This window comes from Silurus aristotelis (genome assembly GCF_946808225.1).
Source record: "Silurus aristotelis genome assembly, chromosome: 9".
NCBI lineage: Eukaryota > Metazoa > Chordata > Actinopteri > Siluriformes > Siluridae > Silurus > Silurus aristotelis.
Genome location: NC_139582.1, coordinates 30,085,618 through 30,098,117, shown reverse-complemented (window position 1 = coordinate 30,098,117; position 12,500 = coordinate 30,085,618). Strand labels below are relative to the sequence as shown.

At 42.5% G+C, this 12,500-nt stretch overlaps 1 protein-coding gene and 1 long non-coding RNA gene across 3 annotated transcripts in view; both read left to right on the top strand.

The window, feature by feature from the left end:
* Positions 1–4,902, top strand: part of slc26a11 (solute carrier family 26 member 11) — a 14,393-nt gene extending 9,491 nt beyond the window's left edge. For both annotated transcript variants that reach the window (XM_083551462.1, XM_083551463.1), the window contains exons 16-17: positions 3,422–3,555; positions 3,655–4,902. In XM_083551462.1, coding sequence (XP_083407588.1) covers positions 3,422–3,555; positions 3,655–3,795 — 275 coding nt within the window. In that variant the 3' untranslated portion in view covers positions 3,796–4,902. The remainder of the gene's footprint in view (positions 1–3,421; positions 3,556–3,654) is intronic.
* Positions 4,903–6,649: 1,747 nt separating this feature from the next.
* Positions 6,650–9,808, top strand: LOC310731684. Its single transcript, XR_014535272.1, has 3 exons — positions 6,650–6,855; positions 7,707–7,799; positions 8,692–9,808. It is a non-coding gene; the product is annotated as an uncharacterized lncRNA (long non-coding RNA).
* Positions 9,809–12,500: the final 2,692 nt, after the last annotated feature.

The following is a 12,500-nucleotide window of genomic DNA, read 5'->3' as shown; positions in this document are numbered from 1 at the left end:
CACGCAGTACACACACACACAATGTACACACAATATACATACACACAATACACACGCAGTACACACACACACAATGCACACGCAGTACACACACACACACACAATGCACACGCAGTACACACACACAATGTACACACACTATACATACACACAATACACACGCAGTACACACACACAATGTACACACACTATACATACACACAATACACACGCAGTACACACACACACAATGCACACGCAGTACACACACACACAATGTACACACAATATACATACACACAATACACACGCAGTACACACACACACAATGCACACGCAGTACACACACACAATGTACACACACTATACATACACACAATACACACGCAGTACACACACACACACAATGCACACGCAGTACACACACACACAATGCACACGCAGTACACACACACAATGTACACACACTATACATACACACAATACACACGCAGTACACACACACAATGTACACACACTATACATACACACAATACACACGCAGTACACACACACACAATGTACACACACTATACATACACACAATACACACGCAGTACACACAATGTACACACACTATACATACACACAATACACACGCAGTACACACAATGTACACACACTATACATACACACAATACACACTCAGTACACACACACAATGTACACACACTATACATACACACAATACACACTCAGTACACACACACAATGTACACACAATATACATACACACAATACACACGCAGTACACACACACACAATGCACACGCAGTACACACACACACAATGCACACGCAGTACACACACACACAATGTACACACAATATACATACACACAATACACACGCAGTACACACACACACAATGCACACGCAGTACACACACACACACAATGCACACGCAGTACACACACACAATGTACACACACTATACATACACACAATACACACGCAGTACACACACACAATGTACACACACTATACATACACACAATACACACGCAGTACACACACACACAATGCACACGCAGTACACACACACACAATGTACACACAATATACATACACACAATACACACGCAGTACACACACACACAATGCACACGCAGTACACACACACACACAATGCACACGCAGTACACACACACAATGTACACACACTATACATACACACAATACACACGCAGTACACACACACAATGTACACACACTATACATACACACAATACACACGCAGTACACACACACACAATGCACACGCAGTACACACACACACAATGTACACACAATATACATACACACAATACACACGCAGTACACACACACACAATGCACACGCAGTACACACACACAATGTACACACACTATACATACACACAATACACACGCAGTACACACACACACACAATGCACACGCAGTACACACACACACAATGCACACGCAGTACACACACACAATGTACACACACTATACATACACACAATACACACGCAGTACACACACACAATGTACACACACTATACATACACACAATACACACGCAGTACACACACACACAATGTACACACACTATACATACACACAATACACACGCAGTACACACAATGTACACACACTATACATACACACAATACACACGCAGTACACACAATGTACACACACTATACATACACACAATACACACTCAGTACACACACACAATGTACACACACTATACATACACACAATACACACGCAGTACACACACACACACAATGTACACACACTATACATACACACAATACACACTCAGTACACACACACAATGTACACACACTATACATACACACAATACACACGCAGTACACACACACACAATGTACACACACTATACATACACACAATACACACTCAGTACACACACACAATGTACACACACTATACATACACACAATACACACGCAGTACACACACACACACACAATGTACACACACTATACACACACACAATACACACGCAGTACACACACACACAATGTACACACACTATACACACACACAATACACACGCAGTACACACACACACAATGTACACACACTATACATACACACAATACACACGCAGTACACACAATGTACACACACTATACATACACACAATACACACGCAGTACACACACACACAATGTACACACACTATACATACACACAATACACACGCAGTACACACACACACAATGTACACACACTGTACATACACACAATACACGCGCAGTACACACACACACACAATGTACACACACTATACATACACACAATACACACGCAGTACACACACACACAATGTACATACACACAATACACACGCAGTACACACACACACACACACAATGTACACACACTATACATACACACAATACACACGCAGTACACACACACACACACAATGTACACACACTATACATACACACAATACACGCGCAGTACACACAATGTACACACACTATACACGCACACAATACACACGCAGTACACACACACACAATGTACACACACTATACATACACACAATACACACGCAGTACACACAATGTACACACACTATACATACACACAATACACACGCAGTACACACACACACACAATGTACACACACTATACATACACACAATACACGCGCAGTACACACAATGTACACACACTATACACACACACAATACACACGCAGTACACACACACACAATGTACACACACTATACATACACACAATACACACGCAGTACACACAATGTACACACACTATACATACACACAATACACACGCAGTACACACACACAATGTACACACACTATACATACACACAATACACACGCAGTACACACAATGTACACACACTATACACACACACAATACACACGCAGTACACACACACACAATGTACACACACTATACATACACACAATACACACGCAGTACACACAATGTACACACACTATACATACACACAATACACACGCAGTACACACACACAATGTACACACACTATACATACACACAATACACACGCAGTACACACAATGTACACACACTATACATACACACAATACACACGCAGTACACACACACAATGTACACACACTATACATACACACAATACACACGCAGTACACACACACACAATGTACACACACTATACATACACACACACGCAGCACACACACACACACACACACACAATACACACACAGATACAGTATGGAGTTGTTGATATTGATTGGGGAATACTTCATGATATATAAATGTCTGTCTTTCTTTTTTTTATCAATCTCTCTGTGTGTGTGTGTGTGTGTGTGTGTGTGTGTGTGTCTGTGTGTCTCTCTCTCTCTCTCTCTCTCTCTCTCTCTCTCTATCTCTCTGTAGTCTCTCCTCCTCAGTGTGTGCTGTTAGATTGTCAGCATGTCAGTAGTATAGACTACACAGTGGTGAATGAAGTGCGAGATCTCCTGAAGCAGTTTAAGCTTCATGGTGTCTCTCTGGTCTTCTCAGGTTTAAAGGTAAACATCACCTGGTGTACAAGTTCTCTGCCCAGTTCCCCCTTCTGAGTAATCTGAGTCCAGACCTTCTAGATATATTACATATGTTTGTTTCCCCAGTGTTCGGTGCTGAAGGTCTTATTAGCAGCAGACCTTCCAGGCTTCATTCACACAGACAACGTGGAGGCGGGACTTCAGATCCTAATCAGCGGCCCGGACTCTGACTACACCCCTCTCCCCCAATCAGCAACGAGATCATAGTATACTTACACATAAACGAGCCAATCGAGGAGCACCTCAAGTGAGATTCACCAAGTCGAGACCAAACCATTTTGCACAAAAGGATATAAAAAAGTAGACCTTATTTTAAAGATGCACTACATCTATTTTTAAAAGTTTTATAACAGTAAACAGAAAATGAGCTGACTTGTTAACTAGAGTCCTTCTCAAAGAAAGTTCTCAAAGAACACTGTCATGTGGAGCGAATCTTTTTTAAAGTAGCAAAATTCCACATGAGCTTTTTTCCCCTAACTTACTGTGTGTGATCAAATCACACGTGTAGGAACTCCCGCTGGCAGAACAGCTCCAGCTACACCGTTAGTCTCCAAACACTTTGATATCACCTCGTAACTGGAGATGTTTGTCTCAGTGGGATATTTGATTCTGATCACTGACATGACGCCGATACGCAAATCGAAACAATTCATTTCTGTAGAAGTTCACTGAGAAACCATGTGCCTTGTTCATGCAATATATAAAAGACTGACGTTTCTTGCTGATTCGGGTTTTTTTTGACCGACTGTATATTTTTATTAGAATTCAATGCTTTTACGGAAAAACTGACCGAATATAGAACTGTCATATTGTCTCTGTACAAGAAAAAAAATACTTTTAATACTAAAAAGCTGAATGTTTTTGTACCTGCTGTAAAGCGAGCTGACTCGGAATCCTATTCCACTGACTTCTTAACATTTAAAATGAGATTTCAGTTATTTCACTTGAGCTTGAAATTACCTTTTGAGTTTGTGATCAGATTTTCTTGTGCAAAAAAACCCCACAATTATCTAACATGCTATTTTATGCAGTTGCTCAGTGTGAAATGGTGGTGATTGTGGAGGTAAGCTGACGTTTACATGACATTAGTAACATACAGGAATATCACTGTCATTCTGAAAATAAGGATTTTATCTACTTCTCTACACTTTGTGTTTATATATATATATATGGTACCAGTCAAACGTTTGGAGACGCCGTTTCCTTCAGTAGTTTTCTTTATTTTTATTATTATTTTTATCATTGTACATTAATACTGAAGAATCCAAACTAAAAAAGAACACGGATTTACATACTAAATAAAAACGTCTTAAAAACCCGTATTGTTTTATATTTTCAATTCTTCAAAGTCGCCACCTTCCTCTGAGTCCGCCTCGTGACGTCATCACCTGAAATGATTTTCCAACAATCTTGAGGAGTTCCCAGAGGTGTTGAGTGCTTGTTGGCTGCTTTTCCTGCACTCCCCAGTCCAACTCATCCCAAATCATGGATTTAAATCAAGTGATCGTGGAGGCCACATGGGAAACATGGGGGGCATTATTTTTAAGAAGTCCTCAGGTGGCGGTTTAAAAGCCGCACACTAGAGAATATTAAGCTGTTTGAGCTGCTCTCATGAGAAGCTCTCACAGCTCCATTCCACAACATGCATCATCGCTGTGTTGAGCCGATTCTTCAAAATGACACGCCCACGTTGTAATCGCATGAGCAAACAGGACACAGTCATGACGTCCTGACTGGTAATGATGCTGAAATTCCCTTTGTGCTGTGTTTACACTATCGCCATTCTTATAAACGGCAAACACACGTTCCACACCACTTCACTGCTCCATTATAACTAATAGCAAGGGGTTCAAAACGAGCGAAGAGGTGTTGAAGTGGAGTGGTGTTGAAGTGGAGAGGTGTTGAAGTGGAGAGGTGTTGAGGTGGAGTGGTGTTGAAGTGGAGAGGTGTTGAAGTGGAGAGGTGTTAAAGTGGAGTGGTGTTGAGGTGGAGTGGTGTTGAAGTGGAGAGGTGTTGAGGTGGAGTGGTGTTGAAGTGGAGAGGTGTTGAGGTGGTGTGGTGTTGAGGTGGAGTGGTGTTGAAGTGGAGAGGTGTTGAAGTGGAGTGGTGTTGAAGTGGAGAGGTGTTAAAGTGGAGTGGTGTTGAAGTGGAGTGGTGTTGAAGTGGAGAGGTGTTGAAGTGGAGAGGTGTTAAAGTGGAGAGGTGTTAAAGTGGAGAGGTGTTGAAGTGGAGAGGTGTTGAAGTGGAGAGGTGTTGAAGTGGAGTGGTGTTGAAGTGGAGAGGTGTTGAAGTGGAGAGGTGTTGAAGTGGAGTGGTGTTGAAGTGGAGAGGTGTTGAAGTGGTGAGGTGTTGAAGTGGAGAGGTGTTGAGGTGGAGTGGTGTTGAAGTGGAGAGGTGTTGAGGTGGAGTGGTGTTGAAGTGGAGAGGTTTTGAAGTGGAGAGGTGTTGAGGTGGTGTGGTGTTGAAGTGGAGAGGTGTTAAAGTGGAGTGGTGTTGAGGTGGAGTGGTGTTGAAGTGGAGAGGTGTTGAGGTGGAGTGGTGTTGAAGTGGAGAGGTGTTGAAGTGGTGTGGTGTTGAAGTGGAGAGGTGTTAAAGTGGAGTGGTGTTGAGGTGGAGTGGTGTTGAAGTGGAGAGGTGTTGAAGTGGAGAGGTGTTGAAGTGGAGTGGTGTTGAAGTGGAGAGGTGTTGAAGTGGAGTGGTGTTGAAGTGGAAAGGTGTTGAAGTGGAGTGGTGTTGAGGTGGAGTGGTGTTGAAGTGGAGAGGTGTTGAGGTGGAGTGGTGTTGAAGTGGAGAGGTGTTGAAGTGGAGAGGTGTTGAAGTGGAGAGGTGTTGAAGTGGAGTGGTGTTGAAGTGGAGTGGTGTTGAAGTGGAGTGGTGTTGAAGTGGAGAGGTGTTGGAGTGAAGTGGTGTTGAAGTGGAGAGGTGTTGAGGTGGAATGGTGTTGAAGTGGAGAGGTGTTGAAGTGAGTATGTGCTGAGTCATGGCCAGTTTTATGATCACTGACTTCTGATCAGAGTTCAGAGTCTTAGAAACGAAAGCCGTGAGTATCTGAGTAATTATTCCTTCTGTTTTGTTACTGAAAGAGATTTAAATGTGATCATTGAGAAAGTTTCGGTTGAGAAAGTCGATTCTTTGTAGAAATGTTTGACTTTGATGTTTGATCACAGAGAGTGTTGTGGGTTTTGTGTGCAGCTTTGCGGTTCTTTTGAGGTTCAGATGCTGGTTACCAAACATGAGTTCACTTCAACATTCACACCATGACTCCAGGTAAGCAAAGACTAACTACCTACCTAACTCACTCACTCACTCACTAACCCACTACAGTGTCTAAAAATAAGAAATATGAATGATTTAAGAAGATACGGATTAGAAGTGAGACAGATGATCTTTCAGAGCAGTAAAATCATATCCAGGGTTTAGAAAAGAACCAAAAGGCTTTAAATGAGCATTAAAACCCATAGTCCCAGCAGTGGGTTTAGTGGGTTTAGTCTAATGAACTTGAACACTAGCTTTTTAATAAATATTTAATTTGTGTGAAAAATTCTCCTAAAACTCAGAGAACAAGTGAATTCCTCTTCATTCAAGATTTATTATATATTCTGTCTTAAAATCAGACAAAGTGTTTAAATGAAAAACACGATTATCCTTAAAATCACAACAATTATTTATTCAAACGAAGTGTTTTGTAACACGCAGTAGTTATGATGCAAAAACAGAGCCAAATCATTACTTCCTGCTTCTGAAAATATTACAACTTACTGCAACATTTCTGGATGTATTTCATCACAACTGAATCAAAAGCAATAAGTACTTTATCTAAAGAACAAAGTAAAAACGCTCAGAAAGAGTGTGGGGACATGATGCTTATAATAACTGGGATTTTGTGAATGTGATTTTTCAGCTATTTGTTTTCTGGTCAACGTCAATATAAAGATACAAGAAGATATGGACATGAAGATCAATCAAAGAACGAGTTGATCTTTGGACTTTATAGTGACAAAAGTTTGCAGGGAAATAAAATGGTGTTGACGTGTTTTTCCGAAGGTTTTGTTGATTTTGTTTATTCCTGGACTTTTTTTTACATTTAAAGTGTAAACCGTTAAAATATCTTTCTTTAGACAGACTGTTAAGAAGAGAGGGGTAATGCAGCGAGACTGGTCCAAGGAGATACCTGATCACTTCCACACGGACGAGTCTGCTGCTCAGTCCAGGTAATTATGATCACCAGATAGAGAAGAAATAAGTGTGTTCTCTCAGTGTGGTGTTTCTGATCCTCCACGAAGAGGCTTGTGGTAGGAAGCCGTGTTTCGCTCGGGTTTTCAGTGTGATTAGAAGTCAGGTTGGCAGCGTGGGTATGAAGGTACCATCAACTACAGCCAGAATTCCTGAGGGTAAAAATTCATGTGAATAAAGTGAACGATTCCTGATTTCTTTAGTTCATTCCTTAGTTTCTATTATTCAATAATACATGTAATTCTGTATGTTGTGTGTGTGTGTGTGTGTGTGTGTGTGTGTGTGTGTGAGTGTGTGCCTATTGTGTGTGTGCATTGTGAGTGTGTGTATATATTTTGTGTGTATAAGTGTGTATTGTGAAAGTGTATGTATTGTGTGTGTGTGTGTGTGTGTGTGTATATTTTGTGTGTTAAAGAGAGAGAGAGAGAGAGAGAGAGAGAGAGAGAGAGAGAGAGTGGGATTGTGACTGGATTGTGATCAGATGGAAGCGTTGAACAAACATGTCGTTGTATCCCTAGTAAGTTGGATGTATCTCTCTCTCTCCTTCTCTCTCTCTCTCTCTCTCTCTCTCTCTCTCCTTCTCTCTTTCTCTCTCTCCTTCTCTCTCTCTCTCTCCTTTTCTTTCTCTCTCTCTCTCCTCTCTCTCTCTCTCTCCCTCTCTCTCCTTCTCTCTCTCTCTCTCTCCCTCTCTCTCTCTCTCTCTCTCTCCTTTTCTTTCTCTCTCTCTCTCTCCTCTCTCTCTCTCTCTCCCTCTCTCTCCTTCTCTCTCTCTCTCTCTCCCTCTCTCTCTCTCTCTCTCTCTCTCTCTCTCTCTCTCCTTCTCTCACTTTCTCTCTTTCTCTCTCTTTCTCTCTCTCTCTCTATTCCTAGCAGGACTGGTCTGATCTGCTGGACCTGGATTGAAGAAAAAGCCATTGAAGATGTGCACTTGATGTTTCCGCATCCTTTCAGGTCTTTGATTTGATGAAAGAGAGAAAAAAAGCCTGAATTACAGTCTCACTTTCCCCCAAAACTAAACCTTTAGATTAGAATCTGATAGAAATCTGTCTGTCGTCTTCTTTTGAATTTTCATAAACAAAACCCCCCCAAAAAACAACCACAGCAGAACCTCCAGCTGATCTACTTCCTCCCTGACCTGCAGCTTCCCATCAGATCCCCTGCAGACCCCCGCTGAGTGTAATATCCCGACCCGATTACGCACCTGAAGAGCGTGAACATCACGTCTACTTCTGGACCACACCGAACCTTCTAGACTGGAGCAGAGAACTCAGTGTTCAGACACGTCCTGAACTTTCAGTCCAAACCCCTGGATCAAACTCCAGACAATAAAAAGTCTGAAATGCAGACATCACCGAATTGAACATCAGACCAAAGTGTTACTTGTTGGAGCAACTGGATCTTCTCAGCATGATTCACCTTCATCTCCAGGAACATGGAACACTCAGATGAAGTTATGACCGACCTCCCTAACAAATCCTCAGACCAGAGTCAGAGCTCACACACCTTCTCCCTGCGGAGATCGCATTTGAGAACGACGTCTGGGAAAACCGATTTTGCCAAATTTCATCACGACATGAAACAAGACATTCGTGAAAACATCCATCAGTTCCATTCCAGCATAAAGTCTTTTACTGAGCCCAAAAGCTCTGAGTTCATTCGTGCACAGTGAAATATCCTTCATCCTGGATGGAAACTCTGTGATCTGCTCCTGAGATTCAACCACCGGGATCATGATGAAATGAATCCAGCGTGTGTTTTTAATCAAACGTATTAATCCAACAAACTGACCTTATAATCAGTAAAGAACCTGTTAGATACAGTAGAAGTAGCTGATTAAACCTATTTATCTGATAATCTCATGTGATCTTTTTACTCCAAGTAGAATAATAATAATAATAATAATAATAAGATAGGAATAGAGTGGAGTCTGACTGGTGATGCGAGTGTGTAGGAGAGACAGAAAAACTATGAACAAGGCAGACTTAAGCGTGTTAAGGATCATAATAATCAGGGGAAGTAGGAGACCAACATGAAGGCTAAGGAGGAGACGGTAGAGTTGATGTAGGAATGCAGGAGTTGTCATCAAAGTCCTCATTGGAGGTTTGTGTCTCCTGATGATAAACAGCGGGGAGGTCAGACGAGGTCTGTGTGCCCATATCACGTGTTAAAGCACGATACGAGGAGGCAGACAGGGGTTCTCTGGAACAGCTGGAGTAGAGAGAGAAATCAAGCGACCTCAGTGACGAGGCAGAAGAACTGAAACTGACGATACTGTCTGTGGAGAACGCTCTTAAGAGCTGTCCCAGAACGTCTGTGAGATGGAGCTGAATAAAGGAAACCAGCAGAGATACGATGTGAAAGAGTGATCTGAAAAAAAAAGAAAACGGGAAACGGGAAAATAAGGGAAATTTGCCAAGAAAAAGTAATGAGAAAAAGGTTTCAGGTGACTCCAGGGTATAAATATAAGTGTGTGTGTGTGTGTGTGTGTGTGTGTGTGTGTGTGTGTGTGTGTGTGTGTGTGCACTGGATCATTTTGATGTGATCACCTTCTATGGGCTCATTAGAACAAGACTGCAATAAAGAAGTTTTTGCTTTTACTCATCCGAGACTGAAGATGTTTCACTGCTGTTAAAGTCAATTTCATTTTATTTCATTGGGTTAAAACTGATACATTGGGAACCAACAAAAACAAAGAATCCACCCGTGATGTGTCTGTTTAGAGACGGGTTCTGATAGAGAGAGAGAGAGGGAGATGGGGGTGGGGGGGGGTAAAGAAAGAGAGAAGAGGGAGAGAGAGAGAGGGATTAAGGGAGAGAGAGATATAGAGGGAGAGGTGGGAGGAGAGACAAGGAGGTAAGAGAGGGATAGAGGGAGAGAGAGATAGAGGAAACGATAGAGGGAGAGGGGGAGAAAGGGCGGCGGGAGGGAGGGAGAGAGAGAGAGAGAGAAACAGATTGTTTGATGTGGGTATATGATACACTACGTGACTCCGGCTCTGGTGTGAAAGTTACAGAAAAACCCACAAACCCTCATTACAGCAACATTCAGTTCCAAAAGTCTCCACTGTGTTCATGAGTTTCTGCTCATTAAAATCAATAATTCAGATTTTTATCTTCTTCTTAAATATCAGTCCAATTTCTCTTCCAGGTTTCTGTTCAGTTGTGTTTTTGCTGCTGATGCACACAGTGAGTTTTGTTCTCCTTCAGTCACATCAATCAGATCCGTATGTTTCTGTTTCACAGTGAACTTAATACCCAACACTGCACACTGCTTTATAAACACCACAGAGACGCTACAGCAGAGAAGATCCTCCACTTCAAACACTTTTACAGTCCAGAAAACAACCAGAGGTTTTTCTCTCCAAACAGAAACCACATGAATCACGTACAGTGGGGTTTCTCTCAGTTCCGAACACCTTCACATCTCCAGCACCGTGTCCCATTCTCCACTGGAAATCATCTGCCCTCAGTTCCAAACCCCTTCACATCTCCAGCACCGTGTCCCATTCTCCACTGGAAATCATCTGCCCTCAGTTCCAAACCCCTTCACATCTCCAGCACCGTGTCCCATTCTCCACTGGAGATCATCTGCCCTCAGTTCCAAACCCCTTCACATCTCCAGCACCGTGTCCCATTCTCCACTGGAGATCATCTGCCCTTTCAGTCAGTGGTGGTGTGTAGAATTCTCTCTCTCTCCACACCGGTTTCACGTGTTCACCAGTCATGAACGTGTCGCTCTGCACGTGTCTGCTCGCTCTTTCAGCGTGTTTCTTCATCACTTCTACAACGTTTCTCTACATGACTTTTCCTTTAATTGTGCAGGAATTTGTGTGTGTGTCGTAGTGACCTGACCCCTAAAGTGTGATGAAACTCGTATCTGCGTCTTCTTTGTTGACGGGACGTTTAGAGAGAAGAAGCTCATTGAGTCTGGGGACGTCATTTACTGACACGTCTAGACGAGCTCCAAAGATGATGGATTCTTTGAGCAACCACTAGAGGGAGCTCACTGTGTTCACCCACTGGTGTTTAAAACACGTCCATACTTTATAAAGACTAAAAAGAAGGAAGTCAAAAAAAGAACATGAAGAACAGAGTGGCATCAAGTCCCAGTCCACTTCTTCTGTGGAGAATGGTTTGAGCTGATGGCTTCTGTGTGGGATTTTGGGTGTTTGTCAGGAGTTTTTGAATGAGCTGGAGGTGGTATGTTGCTCCTCTGCTGGCCAGGTGGATGAGTCCTTGACCACCTCTCGTCCTTATATAGGAGCAGAACACTTTGAGGGATCCAGTGCAGATTGTCCCAGAAGAACTTCGCTTTGAATCTTTGGAAGAAGTTCAGCAGGAGGGTCCATGCAGGCGAGTTTCTCCCACATGCAGGAGGCTGTTGGTTATGAGTGTGTCCTCCATGTGATCTTTGAGGAAGAAGCCATTTCCACTTTTATAAACGTCCTTCTCGTTCTCACGTGTTGTCTCTCGTTGTGTTTGAGTGAAGTAAAAACACTCCACGGTATTTTGGCCACCCTTTTTCCACGCCAGATCTTCTGCTAACATGGGGTAGCCTTTTTCCCATTTCCCAAAGGCTTCGCTTTATCAGAGTCAGAAATAAAAAACATTACATCATACGCAGACGGAGGAAAAGAGTGGGTACATTGTTACATTCTGGTCTTTTTTTTTCCTTCAGCA